The 17,832-nt window shown below is 41.1% G+C and overlaps 2 protein-coding genes across 8 annotated transcripts in view; both read right to left on the reverse strand.

Annotated features, from left to right (window-relative positions):
- Positions 1-11,236, reverse strand: part of ehbp1 (EH domain binding protein 1) — a 161,797-nt gene extending 150,561 nt beyond the window's left edge. For 2 of the 6 annotated variants that reach the window (XM_077612513.1, XM_077612510.1), the window contains exons 1-2: positions 10,632-11,073; positions 8,524-8,929 (exon numbers count right to left, since the gene is read on the reverse strand). In XM_077612513.1, the coding sequence (XP_077468639.1) occupies positions 8,524-8,627 (104 nt within the window). In that variant the 5' untranslated portion in view covers positions 8,628-8,929; positions 10,632-11,073. Of the gene's footprint in view, positions 1-8,523; positions 8,930-10,631 lie in introns of all 6 variants that reach the window. The other 4 variants (XM_077612511.1, XM_077612509.1, XM_077612508.1 and 1 more) reach the window with 4 other exon arrangements.
- A 2,149-nt stretch (positions 11,237-13,385) lies between these two features.
- Positions 13,386-17,832, reverse strand: part of b3gnt2b (UDP-GlcNAc:betaGal beta-1,3-N-acetylglucosaminyltransferase 2b) — a 32,907-nt gene continuing 28,460 nt past the window's right edge. The window contains exons 4-5 of one of the 2 annotated variants that reach the window (XM_077613644.1): positions 16,528-16,803; positions 13,386-16,437 (exon numbers count right to left, since the gene is read on the reverse strand). In XM_077613644.1, coding sequence (XP_077469770.1) covers positions 15,592-16,437; positions 16,528-16,785 — 1,104 coding nt within the window. In that variant the 5' untranslated portion in view covers positions 16,786-16,803 and the 3' untranslated portion in view covers positions 13,386-15,591. Of the gene's footprint in view, positions 16,804-17,832 lie in introns of both variants that reach the window. The other variant, XM_077613643.1, reaches the window with a different exon arrangement.

Below are 17,832 nucleotides of genomic sequence, written 5' to 3' on the forward strand. Positions count from 1 at the left end.
GTGTAGACTTAAAAAAAACTGAGAATTGAAACTGAAAATGTATTTTGAGCACTCAGTCTAACTTCTCAATTATATAGCACTTTCTTGCAAGATACATGGTGTAATTCACGTAACAATTTCATTTAAGTTTCAGTTAACAAAATGGAAGATAAATGTAGACTACACTAAAAAAAAATTATGCCATGTTTTGAAAATGCAGCAAGTACCCTTAAAACACTGCTTGTGTAAATAAATGACGAGAAGCTGCTTGCTGATACATGCAGATATTGCGTAATGTTCCATACTTGTTCCACTCCAATTCAGTATTATAATAAAAAAATAAGTATTGCTAAGGCGAGGTGGGCTGGGAGAGGATGTGGCCTTTCCAATGAAGCAAGAGGAAGGAAGTACTTCATATACAAACTGACTTCATTGGAGACAGAGAAAACACACCACCAGTCATTTTATGATAATTACGCATTATGAATATGACCTTTTCCACTAAATAAAAAATGTTCGACAAGTTATGCCACCCTCGTTTTGGATAACTCCCTTAAAAAACTAAATGTATTGACCTGCATATAATGATTCTGACAAGACCCATTCATTTTAGCACGAGTGGTCAATACAGCAACCAGGCAAGCAACATTAAGAAGACAAGGGGTGCATTTGTGCAAGGGAAACGCAGCCATGACTGATGTACAGCTCCTGATGCATGGGGAAATGGAAGTCAGCTCATACTGATTGCAAAAGCAAATATAACAATCTGTGAGGGACCACTGAGATATCTGGTTATAATAAACAAAACGTGACACTAAAAGTAGCATTCATCCTTCTATTTACAGGGGCAGTTGTAGTTGTGCGAGTCTTTGGTGCCAACTTCCAAAACGGGAATGTGTCAGGAGAGTGAGGTCAGTCTCGCTGGCAGGAAAGGCTCAGTCTGGCAGTGGCCTGTTGGCTGTCTGCCATGATGAACACACGCTCAACACAAGAAAAGTGTCACAGCCTGACACACGCTGCTCGCTGAATTCAAATCACTGACTCAACTCTTATACCCTGCCAACACTTGGAGATTTCACATTGACTAATGTTGTTAGCAGCAACATCATATTATAATAGCCTTTAAACCACCTTAATCATTTACACTGAACTGATTCTTTGATTGCATACATCTGTCAATTTCGACCGCCAGCATCCAGAACAGGATATAATCCAATTGAATAATAAAGACAACAAGGAAGGGGAAAGGACATTGAAAAGGAGGCCATGTTGAGAACGAAAGTAAGATGACACCTTCTTAATAGCCACTGAGGTCATCGTGTCAGGCTTCATGACCTGATGGATTATTGAGGACTACCAGCAGAGCTGCTTGCTTTGAAGACTATCTTGAAACTGAAGACTGAATTTTTCAGGAACTCCCAGGTTGTTGTAACTTTTAAAAAAATTCCAATCAAATATGCCAAAGAGGTTCTACATGTAAAATGTCCCACTGTCTTTAGGGTCTTCTATCACCGCATAGGCTCAAAGAATCAAAATATACTGTTCAAACACAAAAAGAATGACCCCCAAATTCCACTTATGTCTCCACTCAGCTTTACTCCTGCCTTTCTGCTTGCAGGCCACAAATTACAACACCCTGCGCATGAACCCTGTTCCAGTTAACCGCAGACTCTAGAACCGCACGCACGAAACGTAGGTACCGTATTTTTTCGCATATGCGCCGTATTTCTCACTCAAAAAAATGAGGACTGAATCGAGGGTGTGGCTTATATGTGCACAAATTAGACTTGGCATTCACGAAACTGCAAGGTGACAAAGACGAAACGCCATAACGCAAGAAAATGCGGCTGATATTTATTTCAAAATGGAGAAAAGATAAACAGATAAAACGCTTAACAAAATTTATTTTGAAGTCTATGAATGAAATTCAAGAAAAAAAAATGTATCTTGCATTAAACATGAAAAAAACTCACTTGTGCCTGCCATTGCTTGCTTTAGGAATGTGCAATCCAGCAGACAATCCTTTCGATTCATGCATTATGTCAGAAATATCACTTGCGATGATTTTTCTTAAGGTTTTCCCTTCAAAGTAACACATTTGTACTCCCTATTAAAACCATGCATATATGGATGTGAAAATTTTGATTCAGCGGGGTATCTTATACGGGAGAAATTGCAAAATTCAACAATTTTAAGGGAGCGGCTAATATGCGAGAAAATACGGTAATCACCTGATAACATGTTTGCAGAAAAGACCCAGAAGACAATTGTATTTTAATCTTTGCAATTGCATCTGAAATGCCGTCATTTCGTGATATTCTCAATATCTAGAATGGGTGAGTAGAGGGTTAGGGTAAATTAATTTTTCATTCATTCAGTTGTGAGGCTTATCCTCACAATGCTGGAGCCTATCCCAGCCCACTATGGGCACCAGGTGAGGGACACCGTGAATTGATGGCCAGCCAATCGCTCGGCACAAGGACACGGACAACCATTCACACTCACACTGATACCTAGGGTCAATTTAGTTTGCAATTTGTTTTAAGGGCGGCCCGGTGGCGCGAGTGGTTAGCGCGTCAGCCTCACAGGTCTGGGGTCCTGGGCTCAAATCCATGTCCATCTGTGTGGAGTTTGCATGTTCACCTGCGTGGGTTTCCTCCGGGTACTCCAGTTTCCTCCCACATTCCAAAGAGCATGCATAGTTGGTTGGTTGAACAGTCTAAATTGCCCCTAGGTATGAGTGTGAGCATGAATGATTGTGTGTCTCCTCGGGCCCTGCGATCGGCTAGCCACCGATTCAGGGTGTCCCCCGCCTCTGGCCCGGAGTCAGCTGGCTCCAGCACCCCCGCAACCCTATTGAGGATAAAGCGGTTCAGAAAATGAGATGAGATGCGAATTTGTTTCAGGAAATTTTAAAACAAGACAGCAGGGCGGCTGATTGATTAGCACATCCGCCCCACAGCTCTGATATTGAAGTTTCAATCCCTGGTGGGTTCCTAACTTTCAGTGTGAGGTTTGCATGTTCTCGACGTGCCTGCGTGGCTTTTCTCCAGGTACTCCTGTTACACAAAGGTAACTTGTTTCACTGTATATACAGTCTACTGATGTGTTTACCTTTAAAATCATTGGTTGCTTAAAAAAATCATGTTGACATTGGATGGGGATGTGCTTACTAGAATTAAGTCTTCTTTTTGTATGTGTTGCGTTTGGAAGAAAAAAAAACATTATGAGAATATGAACGGCAGAAGTAGGTGGAAACTTAAACAAACAAACCAAAAAAGGGGTAAATAGAAAACTCTCCAGCAGTCGTGACATCATGGCATGACGTGCCTAGACCCTATTCAAAACTTCTTGGTTGACGGTTAAATATCTTGAATGGTCAATACACACTTGAATATGTTAGATTTCATTAACGGCAATAGACATCCAATCCATTTGAACAGAGTGGCCATCAAGGGCAGTTTTCATTGAAATGTTTAGCTACAGATTAACATAAATGTGGACATCTACTCACAAAAGTAAATCTTTCCTGATTTGTACACACACCGCTGAGCGGAAAACAAAACAACAGCTCAGCACCAAGCCCACGTTGACAGAGGAAAAACTAAGTGTAGCACTGGCTGCTGAAGCTAACCCCCCAGCCTTCATTCTGCTCTGGGAAGACACGTGCATTCTTCTCATTCCATTCCCTGACACATCTGTCCCGGGTCCAGGCGGTGTGCCGGGGCCTGTGTAGATCCCCCCTCCACTGTGTAGATCCCCCCCTCCGCTCGAGCGGCTTGACAATACGTGCCTGCAGGGCGATGGGTCTCTGCAATCACTTTTGCTGCAACTCTTCCAGGAAAAGAAACCTTTCTCCTGGTAGAATGAAACACTTATTCCTACTTTTTCAGACAAACTTTAATGGATTGTAAACCTGTCTATACTGTATGTGAATAGTATTTACAGTAAATCTCTGTACAGGCATGTTCTCCACATGCTCACATAGCTTTGTCCTGACATTCCAGCTTCCAAACTCAAAACGTGGATGTTCCGTTCATTTAACTTACTGCTCGACATTGACACCAAAAGCTGTTCAATCAGTTTCTACTGGAAGATCTGGCAAAGCACAACATTTACATGCAGCCAACATTCGGATTAAGATCAAAGTTCTGGTTGTTTTAGATATTCACAATTATCTCTTTGCAGCATTGGTGGCCAAACTTTTTTACTTAAACGTCTACCTGTTAAGGACTCAACCTGCACAATCTACCTTTTTACCGGGCCATTGAAAAAGCTCAGCTATGTTGATATACCTCCCATCAGTTTATGAGTCAATATGGTGATCCCTCAACACTTTGTCTTTGAAGTTTTGTGGATTTGCTGCATTGTGGTGTATCAAAAAGTATTCAACAATTAATGAATAAATAAATACCGTATTTACTCGTATATAAGCCACATTTGTCAGACAAAAAAAAATGACTAAATTGAGGGTACGGCTTATATGCGCATAAAAAGACGACATGCACGAAACTGCAAGGTGACAAAGACGAAACATCATAACACCATAACGCAAAACAATGCGGCCGATACGGTAATTTATTTCAAAATATAGAAAAGATAAACAGATGAAACGCTAAAGAAAATTAATTTTGACGTCTATGAAGGAAATTCAAGAAAAAAAAAAATCTTGCGTAATACGTGAAAAAAATCACTTGCGCCTGTCACTACTCGCTGAGGGCGCCGCGGTCTGACCTAGTTAAACGTGCTCTGACTGGCCAGAGGTGAGTAGTCTTGATAGATTTGTAGCGTTTAACATGTTAGCACATCCCAATAGTTGTTAAGGCTGATCGATGGTCTAATAATATCAGCCTTGATATCTGCGTAATGTGTATCTCATGCTATTATTGCACCCAGAGACTTAGTGAACACTATACCGCTACGGACATATTTCCTGGTTGTGCTTACATTACTTCTTTTTGGAAAGGAAATTATTGTAAATTTGTGATTATGAAATAAAACAAAATTCCGCTTTCATTTTTTTCTTTTTAGTTCTTGTTCGAAAGTGACAACTACTGCAGTAATATGAACCATCGAGAAAAAAAGATATTTCGACATTGTAAGCAATTTGGGCACCCAACATCTTAAACATCTGGTATGAAATTTGTAATTCATTAAAAAGCATCAGGTTCTCATCAAAATAGACTTTTGTTTTTTTTAAATTGAATAATTTGATATTTTGCATTTACAAAGACAGGCATACTAACATCCTTATGATATTGAGCCTAATAATGTGCTCTCAGAAATACCACGTGCGATGATTTTTCAGATTTTCCCTTCAAAGTAACACATTTGTACTCCCTATTAAAACCATGAATATGGAAGTGAAAATTGTGAATCGGGGGGCGGTTTATAGGCGAGAAATTGAAAATGTAACAATTTTAAGGCGATTTTAAGGGTGCGGCATATACGCGGGTGCGCCTTGTATGCGAGTAAATACGGTAAGTGTTTCATGTTGAGGTCCGAGATAATTTTTTCGCAACATGGAAGACATGAGTCATATAAAACGCAAGGTTGGTTCTACTAGGACCATTCTAGTGATGTCCCGATCCGATATTCCCCATCGGTCTCAGCACACGATACGACTATTTTTGGAGTGTGACAGTATCGAATTTGGTCACGAGATCGGATGCGATCCAGTAGTCACGTGTTTGTTAAGTACTATTGTGCTTTTTTATAGAGAAAATAATTAAAGTACATCTGAAACAAAGCATAACAATATATTCGAGAGTCTTGAACCAAATCTGAATAAGGAAAAACACTGAAATAAAATAATGCAAACTTATTTAAGCTTCAGAGTACCTGAGATCTGTCATGTCAGAACATTACTCTACACAAACATCCTCTGCCTCGCTGTGCTCACTATCACTGTCGTGAGAACAGTGACCCCATCGCGTGGCTACTCCCATAGCTTGTCATATTCACTGCCATCCTGGTCATTTGATATGCAACATCTTTTAAACCCGTGGAAGATGCTTTTTGTGGAAACTGCATCCCATGCGTGGAGGATCCACCCACAGAGCAAACGTATCGGAGCCACCTGAATCTTTCCAGTTGGTGTGCGTGCGTGATCACCAGACAGGAGCTACTCCGTGTATTTTTTCACAAATTGTGTTTGAATGGTTTGTTGACCTCAACAGCCAACACCTGCACCTGACTTGTGATTTCTCTCCGGAATGATCACTAAGCCGCCATTCAACGCCTTCACTTCTGTTTTGAATGGATCAGACAAGTGTCCACAAAATGCAACCAAAATCAGCACGTTCCTTTTTTCTGAGTCCCCCACGCCATCTGCCCCACACAACCTTGAGCCAGTCTACTACAAGCTTGGTTTCCATACAGACCTTTTTCCCGGGCATGGATAATAATGCCAGCTGGCATCGCCTCCTTAGGTACTATCTTACGTTTTAAAATCACATATGGAGGGAGTTTGGTTCCATCTGCCAGGCAGGCAACATGACGTTAACACGCTTCTCATTTCCAGTGGATTTTTAAATAACAGATTTCTCACCTTTCTTGTGTACAGTGACAGGTTTTGGCTTGTCAAAAAACTCAGGTTTCTGATCAGCATTGCCAATCTGATCCAGTGGGTAAGAGCACATTTTTCTTAAGTTGATCACATATCGCTGAAAAGACAACAGCTTCTCTCCAAAGTCAGAGGGCAGGAGCTTGGCTAGACTTGTTCTGCATCACAGCATTAGTCCGTTACGCAGTCATTCTTTTACACCAGCCGAGGCTTGCATTGAAGTCAACAGTGGGTATGTTTAGCTCTTTGGCTATTTCCACGGCTTTGAGCTGAATGAAAGATCTGCTGATGGGCATCAAATCCTTTCATTTCTCGTCCACGTACGTGCACACCCTCCTGTTGAGTTATTGAAGCGGCTGCTCTGATGACCGCGGAAAGCATTTATTTGACTGAGAGCATTTTTAGGCCATCTTCTTTAGCTCTACATCTCCGTATATTACACTCAGTGACAACATACCGTAATTACTCGAATATAACACGCAGATTTTTGCTATATAATTAATTCCAATAGTTGGGGGTGCGTGTTATAATCAATAACTAAAATAAATTACAAATTTTCGATCGAAAAAAGCATTGTCAAACTCACTTTGACACACGGATTTTACGTCATCTCGTACAGCCGCACACGGATTTTACGTCATCTCGTACAGCCGACGCACGGATTTTACGTCATCTCGTAAAGCCGAGACCACCACTGCCCCCCTCTAGCCTCGTACTCGTCTCAGTTCACCCTCTCTCAGTTCAGTGTTATAATCAATAACTAAAATAAATTACAATTTTTCGATCGAAAAAAGCATTGTCAAACTCATTTTGACGCACGGATTTTACGTCATCTCGTAAAGCCAATCGGATGATGTGTTGTGGGAGGAAGAGGAAGTGGATGAAGCAAGCGTGGACGTTGATAGGATTCTCAACGAAGAGATGTATGAGGAGACGGAAGAGAGGACAGACAAAGAGAGAGAGGAACTCTTCATTTGAAGGATTCTAATGAATAAATTTGTTTGAACAAAACAATCGTGAAACGAAGAAAAAAAGGTACGATTTCTGATTTTCGTCAGCGGGAAATTTTAGGTGCGCACTATATTCGATTACTGCGTTTTTCCAGATGTTTTTGGCCCAAAATTACCTGCGTGTTATTTTCGAGTGCGCGTTATATTCGAGTAATTACGGTATTTCACAATCGCTTTGCAATTGTTCGAAGACTCTCAAACATCAACATCATCTTGAAGTTTGCACCATAACTTCTTCTCAGCTGCCGGTTTACCCGTCCGATCTTCGACCCAATTGTCTCCAGATTGTCGCTAAGTTATTTTCCTCTCTTTACTTTCTTACCGCTATTTTATATTTTTCTTGTCCATGCTACCGTTCTTTTTATTTGCATTTTCCGTGACGGCCTGGAGATTTAAGTTCATCATTCGCTTTAAAGATATCTAGCGGCATCTAGAGTTGTGAATGAGTATGATGTCTAGACTCCGAATATAAGACGACCAGAACTTTTTCAGTCGAATTGCAATGCAAAAAAACAATCTTATATCCGTGCCGATAGAGTACTTCTTGTACTCGAAAAAGCCTTGTAAATAAGGCTCCCACAGAAAGGGTTTTTTACACGTGTCAACATGGACTTGCATACCCAGCCTACTCCCAAAAAAAATATTTTGAAAGTGTTTTTGATTGAATGGACGAGTCACTGCCATACCGTCCCTGTTCTTACGGATTGGAAATCCGTAAGAAAATGAGTTAAAGGCTAGTCCAAAATCTAAATTGTTGTGAAAACGTACAGTTGATTTTCTCCTCAAGTGAACTGATGCTTAAAGTCGACCATTGTCATAGAAGCTATTGTGGAAATTCCACAGTAATTGCAACAAAAATTCAGGTGTCCATTGGCTAGGTAAGCCTCATCAAAAGTCATCACTCAAAAAAAGGATCACAGCAAACTCACAAGCCGACAAACATCAGTGTTGTACATATCCACCACTTACCATTTCTTGGTGCACTCCACCATCAGCTCCTGGTAGGATGCAACAAACTGGAATTTGGACGCGTGCTTCCCCACACGTTGCAGTCGTTTCCAAACCGAAGCCATGTTGTAGATATCCTTTTTTGGGCTTTTTCTCCCTTTTTCCTGTTCGCACCACTTCACCCTAGTGTTTACCACAGCAAGGCGACCGCCAGACACATAGTTAAAGTCTTAAAGAAAGACACACACGAGATAAGACATCCAAGAGCGGCAGCAGAGGGAAAAATTCCAATGTCGGACTCAGGATCTCGGTGGCAGAATCTCAGTGCAACGTGCATTATCTTGTGAGCAAAAACATTCCACAATTTCCAGCGACATGATGAGTAATCCGCTGGGTTTTCATGTTATTGTGACATCTCAGGAGGCTGCTGCAAAACAAATCAGTTTAATTTGGTCAGACCAAAAGGCTTTTTCGAGTGTATTAATAAACAACAGGGCTGTATTAAACAGCAGTTGAAATCATGAGTTCATTCATTTTCTGAATTGCTTCATCTTTACTAGAGTCGCGGGGGGTGCTGGAGAAAACCCACGCAGGACATGCAAACTCCACACAGGTGGATCGACCTGGATTCGAACCCAGGACCACAGAGCTGTGAGGCCGACACGCTAACTAACGGGACGCTCTAAATCATGAGTTACCTCAAAATAATTCCAAACTATTTTCTTTAGTTGGTCCGAGTATTACTGTATTAAGAAACTCACAATTCAAATACATAGTTTGGTTGATTGAAATGCTTCAGTGAGAATTCATTATGAAATAAAAACCTACAAATAGTAAAGCTGACAGTTTATTTAGATTTTCATACTCACAATAAGCGACCTGTGGTGTCACGTCACATTGCTAGCAAGGAAAAAAACATACACTGACATTAGTTAAAACCTTCCATTTGCCTCTATTTTGTGTTTTAACTTCAGAGGAATCCAATTTGACCCTTATCATATTAAATGGCTTAAACTGGCCAGGATGTGAATCATCTCAATTGAAATGCTGAATCACTAATGAATTGCAGGAAGTATTGAGATACCCCTATTAATTGATTTTTAAAGGCGTGTGTTTTAACGTGATACACAAGTGTTCGAGGTATCATAAATCCTTGGCAGCCATTGATGGCGACAGAAATTTAGTCTATAATGATAAGTACACAAACAAGATCTTTAACTGGCAGCCTTTCCTCTCAAAATGGATTGAATCAATAGCAACGGGGAAAAAATGATTTTCTACTAATATGAACAATTCTGGAGAAAAAAATGAGCAATCACTAACCTCTGGGATTCACTTTACATTTAATGCAAAGCGCCCCACGTAATCCCCCAAAAGCTGTGGGTTTTATCCGGGTACTCTGGTTTCCTCCCACATTTCAAAGACATGCATGGTAGGCTGATTGGACTCTCTAAATTGCCCCTAAGTAGGAGTGTGAGCGTGAATGATTGTTTGTCTCCTTGTGCCCTGCGATTGGCTGGCCACCAGTTCAGGGTGTCCCCCACATCTGGCCCGAACTCAGCTGGGATAGGCTCCAGCACCCCCCCGACCCTACTGAGGATAAAGCGGTTCAGAAAATGAGATGAGATGAGATGAGATATTGACTAGTGCTTTACCGGCACATATTTATTTATTTCTTATTCATTTATTATTATTTGTGTTTGTTGTTATTTGTGCACTATGTGGTCAAAGCTTTAAATCTCATTATACATGTATAATGACAATAAAAGCATTCAATTCGATTATCACATAAGAACAGAACAATGTCATAAACAGGCGACACAAGTATATAGATGAAGAAAATTCCTAAAAAGGTTTATAAGTAAGAATATTCTTTCATTAAACGGTTGCGTCAGACTAAAATAAAATGCAATTTCATGTCTATGACGCCAAAAGCAACCACTAATAAAATCCATGAACATATAACTAGCCGCGGAGGTCATTAAATAATTGGTGTATAGTAGTTGAATTTTTGGGGATGGGAAAATGATGCTGATGAGTCCAGGAAGTAGTCGGGGCCGCGGTCCGTCCACCGCTAACTTCAGCAGGCTACATGACTTTCGGAGCCGACGAGATCGGATGACACTCACCTTAGCGTGATAGCCGACACCCCTTCTGCCGGCAACCTTAACGAGGTGACCCGGCTCGCTGTCTGGGAAGAATTGTCAGCGGAACCGTCGCCTGGCTTCGGGTAGCATCAAACCCCTGCTGCTACTAGCCGCTAGTATGCTAGCTTGTAGCCATCATAACAGACCGAGAACGGAAACCATTGCTTGGTCGCTTTGAAACATTACCCCCAAAGGGCACCGGAGTGCCTTGCAGTTTACACTTATAGGGACTTTTAGCCCCGGGGTTGTTCACTTAAAAGGAGTCACCCAGGCTGTCAAAACCAGCACCAAAATACCACGCCAAAGTAAAGTACGGATAGTTGGAACTTGGTACTTTGACCGTCCGCTTCCGAAAAAGGTACACGCTGTTCGCACGGAAAAGAACTTCAAAGTAAAATCAAAAGTGGCAACATCCAGTGAATGAGTGTGTACTCCTGACTTTTAAACTCACTCCATTACATCTTTAGTTTATAAAATATCTATTTCGACACTAAATTGTGGTTCCAATATATTTACATTATGTAGCTCTGTATCCACAAGATCTAGTAATTTGTTTATTCTTGTAGACAAAGCAACATGTTTCCGGATCACTATATGTTTCAACACAACACTTGATTGTCATCAATTTTTTTTACCACTGCTTCGATGGATGTCTGAAAGGCGAAGAAACGCCTTCGGGCATCTCTCGTTGGTGTTATTTCTACAATTTAAAGGGTGTTGTCTCCACAAGAATCGGAATGTATTTATAAAACGTCAAACTCATGTTCCCCAAAAAAAGAAAAGTACAGTGATACACGATTGAGGTCCTTAATGTAGACGATTTCGAAGTCGGGACATCATCGTCAAAATAACTATATGTAAAAAGTTTTTTTTTTTCATTTTATGAACCGCTTTATCCTCACTATGGTCGCGTAGGGTGCTGGAGCCCATCCCAGCTGACTTCGGGCCAGAGGTGGGGGACAACACCCTGGATTGGTGGCCAACCAATCACAGGGAGACAAACAACCAGTCACGCTCACACTCATACCTCAGGGCACATTTAGAGTGTCCAATCAGCCTATCATCCATGTCTTTGGAATGTGGGAGGAAACCGGAGTACCTGGAGAAAACCCACGCAAGCCCGGGGAGAACACACAATCTCCACACAGGTGGACTGACCTGCATTTGAATCCAGGACCCCCACTGTGAGGCCGACGCGCTAACCACTCAACCACCGGGCCGCCCTCCGTCTTCATTAATGAATCAAATAAAGTTTTAAATCTGTGGAGGACATGCAGTGGGAAGCAAGCCAAGAGATGAACTCAATAACAGGAAATGAGGATATCCTCAAATTAAAAAGGACACATCCAGTAATTAGTGCCTGCACTCAGACACTAACTTTGTAGTCGTTTCCTCTGTCATTCATGACTAATCATTTTCAAACTTGGCACCCTTGGAGGAGGGACCAGTATATATTGCTCCTCAAAGCCGAATTTATTTATTTATTGTTACCAGGGGTGATTAATTGCAGACTTATTAGTGCCTGTGTTGCCCGCAGGTCATTAGTTAGCACCATTTTGTAAAGTCGGATTACAGAATTTCGGCAAACCACAAGTGTAGTGCTGTGCATAACATGACTTTTTCCTCGGCAGCTTCAATTTTCCAATAAACTGTCAATGGTGGAATCATACGCTGCTGCCCTCTGTAGGAAAACAAGAGCACTGCAGGGAACACGAACAGTCAAATTTTGCAATAGTAATATTTCCTTCTCGATGTCATTTAACATTATGGTTAATTTTTCTTCTCATTATTTTCCCCTTTGTTTTATTCACTAAAGTAATATTTTGGCATTTGTCTCAAAATTCCACTAATATTTGGACTATTTTGAAATAGCAAAAATCTTGTTTTTCCTTTTTAATTGTGATTTATTACTGGAATTGTTTTTCTCGCAGATTTTTCGTTTATATTTTGACTTTATTGTAATATACTGGCACTGAAAATGAATTGAAACAATTTAAATAAGGTTTTTACGGTAAAAGGGACGTAAATTTCTGATGCCTGTGGAACAAATTAGAGAATTTACGTATAACGTACAGCTCTACTTACAAAATTTTCAACGTGTGAAAAAAGTTATGGAACCAATTAATTTCGTAAGTAGAGGTAGGACTGTACTTGTAATACTTATTTCTATATTTACTTTTATTTTTTACTGTTTATTCTTGTATTGTTTTTCAGAGCAGCCAGGCATACAGTTCAAAGACTAACATTTTGGAATATTTGGGAAATTCTAATTATTCTTTTTCATTTTCAATAGTTCTGTGAAAGCTATTTAAGCCATTAAAAATCTTGCCATTTTTTTTCTTTTTACTGGCAAGGATGGGTTTGAAATGCAAACTAAGTAGTAACCTCATCCTTTAGGGCAAAATATAAATTGAAAATATTTTTGGTCTTAATTTTTTCTTCACACATCCCGTAATGTTTTTTCTTGTTATAAAAAAGGGGTGGGGGGCTTGTTCTCAAACAGAAAAATAGCTCTTCAAATACCATTATAATTGGTTTACCACTAAAATAATGTATACAGCAAGAATATCTTGACATACTCCTTTATAACTTTGATGGTATTAGATAAACTTGTTGGTAAATTTGATTTATATTTACTAATTCAGAGATTATTTCTTGTATCATGAGTGAGCCCAAGTACCACCAGTGTTAGTCATACTACACATAAAATAATAAAAAAAAGAAGACAGCAGGAACTTCCAGGTGTCTTAAATTTATTGATATCGCAATAAAAACTCACTTAAAAAGAACAACACAATGACTGAAAGAATCCACAATACCAAAAAGCAGTCCCGCTTACATTTAACATTTGACATTCAAACCACAGACATCAGGCACAGATTTGGTCTACGGCGCTCTCGGAACAAGATGACGGACAGGATGCAGATATTGCACCCAATCATATAGATACAGCAAAAATATTATCCTCCTGTTTGCCTTCATTTTGCCATACATTCGCGTTCAAAATCTCAATATTGTATCCTAACTCACCTCTATTTCATTAGTCTTTACCCTGAGCGAACGGTTCTTTCTAAAGCATTTGTGTACACGACTAGCAAAAACGTGCCATTTTGGCTGGGTTTTCCCCAAAAAAACCTGACTCTTTGCGAGTAGCGCATAAGTATCCAGCATTTTATAATATTTATTTGTTATTCTTCAACTTAACACAATAAATCTAATACCAGTGTTTTAAGTCACAAGACAAAAGGGGGGGGGGCTGATAGCCAAGAAACAGGTTCCTACAAGAGCAGCAATGACTGAACGTAATCATTTCAAGTAATCATCATCTGGGATAAGACTTCTCTCAACGCATAAAAATAAGCCAAACAGTGTTCTTAGTTGATTGTCATTCACATGGAAATCTGACTATTATTTACGTGATATTCCTGTCACAGAACAGATAAATGTTGTATGAATCCATTTAGTTATTCGCTGCTCAGCAGTTTAGATGACTGACCTGACCAGCAGGGGGAGTCTTAACCACTTTCATGCTCAATTTTAAAATGTGTTGAATTATTTCTCACACGTTTAATACTGAAGACCGTGACGAGCAAAGCTAACAAACGACCAGCATCTCCGACATTTGGCCAATAAGTCACTTCGCAATATCATTAAAAATCACGACAAAACTTGTCATTTTCCTATGCTAGCTAAATCCCTTCAATTCTGAAACTACTGCATTCGTGAAATTTTGGTAGCAAGTTTGAGAAGGGTCCGCCATCAACCAATGTTCGACACATATCGGTCTCATTTAAAGTTGTGTTCCATGAGGGAAGTTAAACATCGGATTTTAAAAATACGTACGCAATAATAAACATCTGCCAAAAGTATGTGAAGAAATCACCAAATATGAATTGCCAACATACAAGCATATAGTCTCAATTTTTTTTCTCGTAAGTATGGGGTGAGGCAGACACAATTTACAGTAGCGCAAATATCAGAAACTAAAAGGATTAGCATCGGCTGTTGATTTGGACACAGACAGTGGGTACATTTGCAAGTGAGAAATCCGTCCAAATTCTATTCTTACGTACATCGAATAGGTCGTTGGGATTCTGATATTACACACCAAATGTATATCGCACAGCTTTAAAATAAAGTCTGTCTATGGACAACCCAATGCGTACATAATCCTTCGTTTCTGAAAAGGTCAAAAGCATCGCTAACACCAACAAGACATTTTTTGGAAGCAAAGTGATGAATTAGAGTAAAACTCTTTGGCTGCCACTGGCGGCGATTGATGACTCATCCATTCACCTGAGGGGAAAGGGCTGGCAATGAATGGTCGCGGATGACGACACCCATGTTAAGACTTTACTGTGCTTGGGTAAAGTCCTACATAATACAGCATTTTGGATGCCCCTGGTTTAGAGCCGACAGTGATAAAGCATTATAAATAGCAGTATAAATGTGTGCACAAGGCACAAACGCACTTTTGGTTGGTTCAAGCTCTTTGAACAGCAAAATGTGTACATCATACAAAAAAGAAGCACTGTACAACAACAAGGAGGCCCACAAATTGGTTTTCACCAATTGGAGATTTAAAAGCACGCTATTAATTGATAAAATTCAGTGGTAATATTTCATTGGGTAGGACACGTGAATGTTTATGTTGGTGGGAATTTTTATTTTATTTTTATTTTTAAATCATCCTAACCCATGTTTTGAGGGTAGAGGTTAAAATCAAATCAAATGGGTCTAATGATGTAATCACGATCATAATAATTTAAAAAAAATCTCCTTTGATGGTTTACTGCTATTGTAAAAGGGCTGCCTTAACTATTGTGGAGCTCCCAAATGGTCTCCAAGGCGTTCCCGCAAAGGTCTGAGCAAAATAATGAGAAGCTGCCCACTTCAATTCACCTCTTAATGGGCTGAACCTTTTGTTTGAACACGTCTCACCCTACTGGCAGTTGAGATCTGACTGGTTAAGCCAGGACCAAATCTGGATCATCTCCTGTGGTGTTCGCGGGTGAACTAGAATCAGACCTTTGTAGGTGCATGGGTTGGCACGGTACTTCTCCTCGATGTTGAAAGTCTTGAAGCCCTTGTGGTTCTGGGGGACCAGCCCTGCCTTCGAGAGGCACATGCCTGTGTACACGTCGTCGATAGGATAAAGCGCCACCCGGGGCGAAATAACATGAAGGCGGGCAGCCACTCTGGCCGAGAACAAGTAGCCGCCGCCACCGGCGTACGGCGGATAAACGCCAATAAATATGCTCTCGGGTATGAAGTATTTAATCTTTTTCTCCCGGTGCGGCCCGGCGTTGGTAATGACGTCGCCCACAAAGAGCTCGTCAGATTTGGTCTCCGATAGCCCGGCCAGGTATTTCAGGATAGCGTAGGTGTTGACAAAGACGTCGTCGTCGCCTTTGAAGATAAAACTGGCGCTAGGGCAACGCGTCTGGATCCATTCTAGGAAGAGGACCTCTTTGACAGTCAGGTTAAAGAAGGAGTCCCGGTAGTCCCACTGGATGATGTCTTTGTGCCGCTCGCTCTCGTAACTCAGCATTGCTGACAGGTCCGGGTGGTAATCTCCCGCCATGGCCCGACCCAGAAGGAAGATGGTCACCACGGTCCGGTTTGCGACAAGGCCCACTCGGCCCCAAGACTGGCGGATGGCCTGCCGCCTGTCAAAATGCGGTGCTTGGGACTTGACAGCGAGCAGCAGGAAGGGGGGATCCCGGCAGATGTCCGGTTGGTCTACCAGTATCGGGTAATAACGGCAATTCATGTAGAGCAGGAAGTCCTTAAAGCGCAAGGGTAGGGAATTGTAGTCTTTCATCTGAGTGATCACCCTGGTGTCCGTTTGGCAGGCATCAAAAGACACGTAGCTTACATTGAGCCAATCAGGCAAGTCGGCGGCGGTGCTGTGATTGGCGAGGATCGGGTTGTGTCGGAAGTCCAGAATCTGCTGCTGGAGATTCCAGTAGCCAGGGCTGGGCATCATCTTGCTCCAGAAGGGCTTGGTAGCCAACCGCACATTGTCTTGGAAGCCCTTGTCCCAACCACTGTGTCTGGCAATCAGTAGGAAGAGGAAGACGTTGACCATCGTCACCGTCACCACAACTTTTAGCCTCACCCGCAGCAGTGCCATGACGGATGGTGGTGTGACCTGAATACACAAACATTTACATTTTGACATTTGCAAAGAAAACAAACCACTTTTGTGTCTTTTATAGGTATGACTTAAGACAGGGTTTTCTGAACTATTTTCACAAAGAGCCGCAGTGGGTGCAGGTTTTCATTCCAACCCATCAAGAGGACACCTTTTCACCAATCTGGTGTCCTACAAGTGCAAACAGTGGATTGCAGTCAGGTGCTTCTTGTTTTCTGCAGTAATCTCATTGGTCAAAGTGTCTGCGGTGGATCGGTTGGAACAAAAACCTGCACCCATAGCGGCCCTCGACGACCGGTTTGGCCACACCTGGCTTAAATCTTCCTTCATGATTGATAGACCTTCCAATTTTCATTTTTCTAAGGAGGACTGAAACGTCTGTTTCTTGTATTCCATCAGGTATGAATCGAGAAACTGCCTAAAATAACCCAAAAATCTCAAAATAAAACCGAGGATTGCTCTATTAAGGCATGGCTATTTTAGTCGCATTATAGACAATCCTCCCAAATACAGTCGTACCTCTACTTACAAATGCCTATAGATAATGTGAAATTTTCAGGTTACGAAAGCTTTTTATATGCAAATGAGTGTCTCGAGATATGAAAAAAATGCAACTTACGAAATCTGGCTGACTAACAACAACCAGTATCCATGTTTCAAAATTGTCTCTTACATACCTGTGTTGGGTCTGTAAAACAGCTGACCAATATTTTCAGGAGCAGGCACAGAAAGAGTGAGACCAATTTGAAGGAAATAAGTTTATTACCAGACTGCAGGACGGGGAGAGCTCGAACCGCTAGGCTAGGTAATTTACAGTCTGTTCCTTGCCACAAATTTATACTGGCCCCTCGAAGCATTTTGGTCGGCCAGCCAGACGATATCTCCTGTGGCTACATTTCTGTTTGTTGTGTGCCACTTGCTTCGGATGAACAAATTAGGTCCCGCCAGTTGACTCCACTTCTTCAAAAACCAGTCAACTTCAGTCTGAATGGCTCTTAGTCTTTTGTATGGGTATCCTTGACGGTC

This window comes from Stigmatopora argus, chromosome 11 (assembly GCF_051989625.1).
Source record: "Stigmatopora argus isolate UIUO_Sarg chromosome 11, RoL_Sarg_1.0, whole genome shotgun sequence".
Classification (NCBI taxonomy): domain Eukaryota; kingdom Metazoa; phylum Chordata; class Actinopteri; order Syngnathiformes; family Syngnathidae; genus Stigmatopora; species Stigmatopora argus.